The 10,414-nt window shown below is 42.4% G+C and overlaps 1 protein-coding gene across 2 annotated transcripts in view; it reads right to left on the reverse strand.

Annotated features, from left to right (window-relative positions):
- Plek (pleckstrin) overlaps positions 1-6,411 on the reverse strand; it is a 48,650-nt gene extending 42,239 nt beyond the window's left edge. For both annotated transcript variants that reach the window (XM_048435470.3, XM_048435469.3), the window contains exon 1: positions 6,253-6,411. In XM_048435470.3, coding sequence (XP_048291427.2) covers positions 6,253-6,294 — 42 coding nt within the window. In that variant the 5' untranslated portion in view covers positions 6,295-6,411. The remainder of the gene's footprint in view (positions 1-6,252) is intronic.
- Positions 6,412-10,414: the final 4,003 nt, after the last annotated feature.

Genomic DNA, 10,414 nt, shown 5'->3' on the forward strand with positions numbered 1-10,414 from the left:
GTTCCTTGAGATAGCTCAGGCTAGCCTCAAACTCACTGTGTAGCTGAGGGTGAACCTATCATTGTCCTTCCTCCATTCCCGCCTACATTGCTCAGGCTAACCTGGAACCTGTGGCAATCCTCCTGCCTCAGCCTCTTGAGTACCAGGATGAGATACCACACTCGGCTTCTAGATTACTTGGAAGTTACAATAGGTAGAAGTTTCAAAAAAACATTTTTATTTGCATCAATCATAGGAAAACATTAAATTTGTCAGCTCTCTGACAAGAAAAGTATTGAATATTAATTAATATATTGATCAAATACAAGGCACAAATCAGAAACTCAATTACATGTTTCACATACCTTTCTACCCTGATTTCTACACATTTTTTTCCCGTAGCACTGCTAGGCCTTCAGACTTCTAATACCAGGTTGCCATGACAACCCCGGATCCTCTTTCTTAATGCAAAAGTAATAGTAACTGCTACTAACTTGTGTTACGTGATCATATAAGGACCGCCTTAGCTAGGCATTCTTCCCCTTTTTTGAATACTTTAAATATTACTGCCATATGGAACCCTGATTCTCTGGTCTCTTTTAACTCTATATTTTTAAGTCCATTTTAAGTCTCTTATAAATCTACTTTGATTGCATTTCTTCCATGAGAAAAGTTCAGGTCAGGAATGATGAGACATTTCTTATGTTTTTAGACATGGCCTGCATACTGAGAGTACAGAATTGACCACGATGGCGTCTCCGTTCTCAAACACTTCAGAACGTAACAGAAGGGAGTGTGACCTCATGCTCAGTATGTCCAGCTGCACTGACAGAAGCCAGGACTGGACGCTCGGTGCTGAGGTATACAGACTGCTGTGTTTAGAGCCCTCCCAGCTACTTCCTGAAATGAAGAACCACTTCTAACTTCCCCTTTCCTTCAAACTTCTCAATTTACATGTCAATGCAGAGCTCAAATTGAAAGAACTCTGTGATGATCAAAACTACATAAGACCTGTGCATCATTCCAAACTACACCAGAAGTGTGCGTCATTACCCTGCTCCCCCACACCTATGGGGCATTTTGTTTTACATTATATTAAATCAGCTTTTCATTTCTGTTGCACTATAAATCATATCATCCACAGTGCGACTTGTACAACTTCTAGAAGACTTGTTTTACATGTATACAAACTTTTTGGAAGCAAGGGAACAAGCCTATGCAGTGGTATATTCTTATATGAATAAGTTCTATCAGACTGTACTTTCCCTGACCAAAAAAAAAAAAAAAAAAAAAAAGCACATTAAATAAGCTGGACAGAAAGGCAGTGATCTTAATAGCCTGATATCCTGAATTTTAGATTTGTGTTCATATTTCACCTTTGTCCTTTCCAGGTTCTGAGACCTTCAGCAAACTTCATTTCTTTCTAAGCAGCAGTGCCTACTTCTCCTTACAAACAGTAGAGGATATAATACATTCAAAAGACGTTAGCAAACTGTCAGCTTGTGGTCGGACCTCAGACATGGCCACAATGTGTACAGACAGGTCAGAACCCAATTCTGTAATCAATGCCATATGAATGATTCTGGCCCGAGAGCATCCCAGGTTCCATCTACCAGAGAAAGAAATTCTTTGAAAGATAAGGTCACTGCAGTTTGAACCCGTGAAGACCACATGAAAGCTGGTAGCAGCGGTTACACACAGCACTGGGCTGTGCAGAGCTGCACTGCATGGCTCCTCATCAGCTGTGCCAAGTTTTGTCTTGGGGACCCTAAGCAAGACCTTCTGCCTCTCTGTCCCTCAGCATCCTCATCTGCAGAGAATGGATAACTATAATCATTCCCTAGGGTTATCCTTGGAATGGTCTGTAAATGAATGCAATAAATGCTTAGGGTTGCCCCTCGAATTACTGCCAGAAGAGAAGGCAAAGTTTTAGGGATCATTTCATGCTGTTCAGAAGACAGCGTGGCTGCAGGAATGAATTCTGGGATGAAATTCCAGTCTGTTCTGTGCTCTTATTATCTCAGACTTGCCCACTTCTGGTTCACTTACTTAGCTACCTACTCTTCAATAATGTCATACATATGATGTACTTTCTAACCCTGCCCCAGTCAGCCTCTTTTATCTCCCTTTTAACCCCACCAAACTCCTTCTTCCCAACACTAGCTCAACACTGATCTTAACAATATAGACCTTGCCCTGAGTTCAACAATAAATACCTTACAAGGGGCTCAACAATGTATACTTTACACCAGGCTCAACAATATGCACCGTCTACCATAGGTCTCTGGAAGCCCACCCCAGCACCCTGTCCTGATTTCTTGGGCTGTCTATCAACTTCTCAAGACATTCAAATCTTAAGCCATTGCTTGAGTCTGTTCTTCAGTACCTAGAGAGTTCTGGGTTGTTCTCATGGAAACTAGCTTTTAGCAATGAGAGACATAACATGAAGGAATTTTCTCTTGTTTTAAAGCTATGGTTATAAGAATATCCAATTCATAGGTAATCAAGAATAATCAAACTATTTATTTCTCAAAAAATGAACCCCCTAATCAGAAAGAAAGAAAGAGATCTGAATTGCTAAACCCAGTGTTATTTGCAATACACCTGTGCCTTTCCAAGCGCTATGGGGTCATGAGAAGAGGGCTTTGCTATTAGGCCACCCTGGGTTTGAACCCCACGTTATCCTCTGCCAGTTGTTTGACAATGAGCAAGTCACCTGCTTTCTGTGAGCTTTTAGGACTGAAGAAAGATCAGCTTGGTCTAACCGTATCTACAGGGCCACAAATGTTCCTTAAAATAACCGCAAGTGACAAACTCAGAGGCAAGGAGTGTAACGTAGAATGGAAGGGTTGAAAAATGACAGTCACATTCTTTTCTCCCCTTCGTAACCATACTCTCTAATTAAGGATCTCAGCCAGGAAGCAAAAGAGGAAACACACATTGTGAAATGTGGCCAGTTATCTCTAACAGAGCAAAAAGAGAAACATGCACTCATGAGATGGCTCAGGAGGAAATGTGCTTGATGCCAAGCCTGGTGACTTGGGTCTAATCTCAGGAACCACATGGTGGAGGAGAAAACCGACCCCAGCAAGCTGTCCACTGAGCTCATTACACACACCGTGGTGCATGCTGCACAGAGAGAGAGAGAGAGAGAGAGAGAGAGAGAGAGAATGAGAGAGGGGGAGCAAAGAAGGGACATGTTGCAGTTTATACCATTGACCATCGACCCCCAAGACTTGACAAAAATCCTACACTGGCATTTTCCAATGCTGTATTTTTTTCAAACCAAACTATTCTAACTTGAAAATAATTATCTCATAAGGCATTGGAGAAAGCCATGTTGAATTCCTACCCTGGAATCTTTAACTAAATAGAAGAGAGAAGCAAAGAGGAGGACACCACTTCCATTATTATTATTTGGCATGCTTTCATCTGAGCAGCCACACCCATGACTCCTGAAGTCCCCACAGGAGATTCTCACGGTTCTTTCCTCGGGATTGTTTTGGAGCCATCACACATCCCACATCTCACAAGTTGTAGAGAATTGTGCTGGCTGGTGTCCATCTTCAATTATGTGGTACCTACTGTAGACTGGGCTCCTAAATATGTGGATGGATAGATAGATAGATAGATAGATAGATAGATAGATAGATAGATAGATAGATAGACAGACAGACAGATAGATAGACAGATAGATCAAACAGTACATAGGTCCATACATACATACATAGATGATCGATAGATTTTAACGCACATATTCTATAACTGAAAGAAACATAAAATATAAAGAAGTTAAGAATTTTGATGCCTAATTAGGAAATCTAGTTTCAGGCTGACATCGACAACTGTCAAACTATTTCTGAAACAAATAGTTCTGTGAAATGCCAAATTAGAGGGTCGGTAGTATAGCTCAGTGGTAAAGGACTTTTGTCTAGCCAGACGTGAGGCCCTGGGTTTGAAGTCCAGCACTGAAAGAGATTTCAAACTAAAGTAAAGTGCCAAATTTTTAGAAAAACCTTTGTATATTCTAAAGAAGTGCCTAAGTGTCCCTGAGGAAATGCAAAGCAGCATGGAAAGATGTATATTAAGTTGAATATAATGCAAACTTAAGGGTAATATTTGTGTGTATTTCCAGAAGAATTATGGGAGACATGCATTGTGGAAATATCAGTGTAAGGTTTCACTATGCCTTCTTCTATTCTTTCCTAGGTTGACACTTACTGGTAAAATCTGGAAGAATTACTGTGATTGATAAGAAACTATTGAATCCAGGGGCGTCACAGTCCTGACTCTACCACCCCCACTTTCTAGGGAAATGGTCTCACTTATCGTAGATTGAATCATCGATATTTTTGTGGTATGGTGACTATAAAGTATAAGCACACACACTTTATAGCGTCAATTTTGTCATTTCGTATTAAAAAAAAAGGCCTGGCCACTGAAGTGACTCAGCGGGTGAAGGTGCCTACCAGCAAGTAGAAGGGCCTGAGTCAGACTCCCAGAACCCACACGGGGGGGGAGGGGCAGAACTGTCTCCTGAAAGTTGTCCTCTGACCTTTGTACACACACCATGGAAGATGTGTACCCGCACAGACATACAGACACCAAGAAACACACACACACCATGAGATACTACTCAGTGTGACCACGGAGGAGGTCAGTCAACCACAGTTCCTTTCGGTTCTCAGAGAGGGACGGCATGGGTGCCAGTTACCAATAACCTCCACCCGATTTTATTTACATATTCTTTTTAGAAAGGGTGTTTCAAAGTTCAACTAGCCTACGAGAATACACTGAAGGCCCAACTCATAACTCTCTCCACCACAGATACACTGTGAACACTAATGGAAATTATGTTTGCTTCAGGAAAACCCTAGGGTGCTAAATAGAGAACTCACTGCCCAAAGTAAGAGAGGGGGTTTCTTCTGACTCTGTCACACCCCCATGCCTGGGCACCTTAGTCTCCACACCATTTCTTTCTAACCCAAAGTAAATATGGAACCAGATCACAATGTGTACCATTCAGTGCCCGCAGACATAAGCTGTTTTAAATGAAAGAAAAATAAATGCAACTTTAAGGTAAGGTTACATTTATTTAATATAATTAAATAAGTTTAATTAATTAATAATTACATTTAATTAATGAATAACTACATCTGGGTGAGGTTGTGTGTGCGGTTGTTCACTCCTGGAATCCCAACATCTGGAAGGCCAAGTCAGGATTCTTGCCACGAGTCCAAAGTCAGCCTTACAAACACATTAAGAGTGTAGAGTAAGACTCAATCTCAAAAACTGATTAACCAGCCAATTAACAAATTTAATTGACTTTAAAAGAAAATAAGAGTCACATTGCCGTCTTATTGGCTAGAAAATTACTCATGAATTTAGTCAGAAGCAACATCTTCTAGCGGCTGAACCCACTTGGTGTCATGTGAGTGTGTCTACGCTCGGCGTACTGCCCACAAAATGCCTGCAGCCCCTAGGTGTGAATGCGCTGTGCAGGAAACTTTCACAACTCTAAGCACACACAGCAGCAGAAGAAAGACAAGGAACATTAACAAGATTCAATTTCCCATGACACAAAGCAATCGTTAGTATTCGCACCCCTCCATTTGTGTTCTTTAAGGCGATATACATCTATCACGTTGGTGATCCATTCTACAGATCCACTCAGGTTGTAAGAAATTGCAGCCCACACCCACCATCACCACCTCCAACCACACTCACACCCTTGAAACATAACACAAGGTCTTTCGTGCAGTAAATCCAAGGCCCAAGAAATTAGCTATGTTCTTCTGTCAGCTTATCGCACCTACCCCCACCCAATCCACCCCTAACCCTTCCACCACCCTGCAATGTAAATAAGAACTGAGCAGTCGGTCCTCTGAGAAACTTCTCTTACAGAAGAATTTGAGGCTTGCTTTTTTTTTTTTTTTTTTAACCAAAAGGCAAAGTTTGCCGTCTGGATTTTTACCTTGCACACCTGCCCTCTGGATTTTTACCTTCAACACCTGCCGTCTGGAATTCTCAGGCTTGGAAGGACAAATGTTCTGTAGCCTGAGATAAGTTCAGTAAATGTCGTGGAACGTTTGGAGGCTGCCCCACTCCGGCACACGGGCTGTATGATGCATCATTCCCTCATTCCAGCGCAATAGATTCAACATAGAACATCCCCGCAAGGGACGGTCACAGTAAGAAGCGAGCGCGAATCCTCGGCGAGCCCCTGTCTAGCTGTCCAGGTCCATCCACCCTTGTAAGTGCTTCGCTACTTACCTTCTTCACCAGGTAGCCCTCCCTGATCCGCTTGGGTTCCATGCCTGACAGACAGACGCGCCGGACCACTCTTCAGCCGCGTTCACGGAGGAGCTCCGTCTCCTCTGAGAACCGAAGTGCTTGTGGGCTGTCCTTTTTCAATGAGGTCTCTTTCGAAATTTCTCTTCTGCCGATGACTACGTGATGACATCCTTTTCCCCTCGGTGGGGCGACACGTCAGAAAAAGGAACTCGACAGCTGAACAGCCCAGGCTTTCCTAACGCTGGAAATTAAGTAGTATAATCGATTCAAATATTAACCAGATGGAAATGTGTATTGTCATATGTAAAATTCTTCTCCTAAAAATAAAAAGAAAAAACGATAAGAGATGAACAATAAAGCTTTAATGGTTGACACTGCCCTGCTTAGGAATCATTCTTGAGGTTTTAGAAGTTCTTAATAAAAATCTCAAGGAGCTGCCTCCATCCCCACATTTCCATGGGCACCAGCCCAGCCAGGTGAGTGCTCAACCCCCTACCCTGTCCCCACACTCTTAAGAGGCTCAGGTGTAAAGAAAACTGAAACCGTGAAATTTTCAGGTAAAGGGATGGAAATTAAAAACGTTATCCCTAAAGTAACCCAGTCCCAGAAAGACAGGTGCCACCTGTCCTCTCTTGGTTTTGAATCCTCGCTTTAGATCTTTAGATGTGAATATGTGACCTGAAGTAACCAGAGAAGCCAGGAAAGTAGAATGGGATCATGGGAGGAAAGGGGACAACACACTCTAGAGATGAGTTTAATAGGATACATTTAATGAGTTTAATGTTGTGTACAGGAAACGGGGAGTGGGAGAGGGGCTTTAACTCAGGAAAGAAGAAGAGGGGTAATACAGATGGAGAGGGAGGAAGGAAGGACAAATAACACACTGAGGATCTTTGGGAAAGTCTTATGGAAAGCATTGTTTCATGTGCTTATTTAAAAGTACATATATGGAGTGTGTGTGTGTGTGTGTGTGTGTGTGTGTGTCTGTCTGTCTGTCTGTCTGTCTGTCTGCGTCTGTGTATTTGAAATGGAGTTGTACCACAAGAGTCAGAGACTATCCAACAGAAACCCCAGTGTCAGGCAGGCATGGGAAACTTCCCCTCAAATTGCTGGTCAGAATGGTCAAGGAACCTCTCAAAACAATAGATAGAAGCATGGTGGCCCACACCTTTAATCCCAGCACACGGGAGGCAGAGGCAGATGAATCTCTGTGAGTCTGAGGCCAGCTTGGTCCACATAATGAGTTCCAGGACAGCCAGGGCTACATAGTGAGACCCCTGTCTCAAGTGGGGAAAGAAAAAAGTATAAAGACTAATTGCCATTGCCCTTGGTTGACTCCAAGATCTTGAAGATAGAATCCTACTGCTGAAGACAGCACACACCTCAGACACCTGACATGGAAGACTTGAGATGGGTGGTCTGGGAGGCTCCACCATGAGGCCTAGTTCTCATAGTGTCAGAAGCTGCTACGCAAGCTGCTCAGGGGGAAAAAAAGCCAATCAACAATCCCATCCAGTTATAAAGTCTATGACCCCAGCAACGACCTGCCCAGCAAGATATCCCCCATGGTACCACAGTGGCACTTACATTTTGGGGATAACCAACCACCGTCTAATTAGATTTAAGGTTCACTTTAAGAAGAGGAACTCATGCTGGTACTGTAAACCTAGCCAACTACCCCTGGCTGGAGAGATCTTAGATCCAAGAGAACCTATCGCTGCCTTTTTCCTAAGTCAAAATAGTATAGTTTCTAAAGGTACACTTGATATTTACACCCCCAGGTAAGTGTAGCTCTTGACCCTCATCAAATATGCTTCTCTTTTGCAGCAGAGTGAGATCATTCCAGAAATTCACAACTGGTCAAATGCAGAGAGCGACCGATGTCCAGCTGGTACATCTACAACTCAACCCCTACACCGAAAGCTCGGGGGACATTGTGGAAGAGGACAAGAAAGATTATGACAACCAAAAGATCAGGATGCCTACTTCTAGATAGTATCTTCTAGACAGGACAGGGACGCTGCAACCATGGAATCTCAACAGTATGGTTGATCAAATATGACCTGTATAATGAGTAACACCACTTGATAGACCAACATGGATGGGGGAAATCCCACAAGATCGTACCCCTAGATGAAGAGCTACAATCAATGGCTGCTGAGAGATGGAGAGTCAGTTTTCCCCAGGGACAAGCCCTCTGAGAGGTTATCCAGTCCCAAGTGCTCAGACCTAAATAATTATATACAAAAGCAACACCAAACATAGCAAAGCAACCCCATAAGATTTTATGGGTTTTTTTGTATTGGGGTATTTTCTGAAGAGTAACAATAATAATATAGAGGAAGGCATTGTTAAGTTGAGAGGGTTGAAAAATATGGGAGAAAGAGGGGAGTAGAAATTATATAAATATCACTCATATAGAAAATTCTCTAAAAATAAAAATTTAAATTAAAAAAAAAGCTGCCAGGAAATTCAGAAGCATCTGACTAGCGTAACAAAAGTACCTAGTCTTAAGGGTTTACCTGCTTCTGTGCCAGACACTATAGCGGATGTTGTTCAGCCAGCCTCATTTAATTTACTCCCTCGAGAAACCCATGGGGAAAGCATAGTGTATTTTCTTAGAACTAAGGAAACTCAGACTCAAGAAGAGGAGTGGTTGTCTCAAGTGACACCGCAGATAAAAGCGAAGCCAGAAGGGAGGGCACCGGCCTCAGGGTTCTCCCAGTGGACTGAGAGCAGGCTGGCATTACTCCACCCCAGGTTTTTACTGGAGACGCTCCTTTAATAGTGTGTCTCAAACTTATTTGCCTGAAGAACTCTTGTTGAGCAATCCTCAATAACACTTTGCTGCAGAACAAATTAAAAAAGAATTCTAACAACCTAGTACCTCCGAATACAATGTCTTTGGAAACTGGGTCACCATAGAGACAAATGGTTAAGGAATATGATGCCCTCCTTGTAAAGAGGGGCACCAAATGCAATACAACTGTTCGTTTAAGAAAAAGAGACACACGGGAAGGTAACCCCATTGTGATTGCAGAGGCAGAACTGGAGTAATGAGTTTAGAATCCAAGGGCTGCAAGGGAACCAGCTAGAAGGCATAAGCAAGGCTGTCTTTCAGAAAACATGGCGTTACAGACATGTAGAAGCATGAGATAAGATATCTCCATGTTTTAAGCTACCCACTTGGAGACACTTGATTATAGTTGCTCCGAAAAATATAATGTAGTTTTTTAAAACTAATATTCTATAGAATAAACCTTTATATGACAATGGGACAGTTACCTAGTCACTCGCCCTCAGATTTATCATCTATTATACAGGGATCATAATACCTGTCCGATGAGGCCATTCTAAATATTAAATAAGATAACAGATGTTAGTGATTAGGACATTGTGTGGAGTACAGTGGAGGTCTGTTAATGATAGCTATTCGCTACCTTCAGACAAGTTACCCTCGTCCTGAGACCAGTTCTTCTCTATAGCAAATTTAACAGAGATTTTGTATAATCCTTTGAAATGATTCCTATAGGACTGAAATCTTTATTTCACTAGATTAGTCCTGATCTCTTAGCTGCAATCAACAGGCACCAAGCTTGACTATTCTAGGTGTGAAGAAGTTGTGTCTGCAACGACAGATGAACTGGTCCGAGCTGTAGTGGTGTGAATGGATTGGGACATTTACAAGAACAGAGAACCTAAGGACGCCTCATCTTGGACTAGCTTTCACTCCCTATATAATGGTGCCTCATCTTGGGATGGCTTTCACTCCCTATATAATGACGCCTCGTCTTAGGATGGCTTTCACTCCCTACATAACGATACCTCATCTTGGGCTGACTTTCGCTCCTAATATAGTGACACTTTGTCTTGAGCTAGCTTTCGCTCCCTATACAATGACACCTCAGCTTGGGCTAGCTTTTACTCCCTATATAGCCAGGCTGATGCCCACTTTGTATGAGTGCTAATATCCTGTGACTAATAGACACAAACCTTCTGGAACTGACTAACTCACCAGACCACTATTTTCAACCAACCCCAAATTTAAAAATATCATCAGGGAACATCTCAGACCCATAAGAAAGATTCCGCCATCTTGCTCTGGCCTGCCTCTCTGATTTCCCCACAAATGTATTTTTGG

The sequence above is a fragment of the Myodes glareolus genome, chromosome 8 (assembly GCF_982192425.1).
Source record: "Myodes glareolus chromosome 8, mMyoGla1.1, whole genome shotgun sequence".
Taxonomy (NCBI): domain Eukaryota; kingdom Metazoa; phylum Chordata; class Mammalia; order Rodentia; family Cricetidae; genus Myodes; species Myodes glareolus.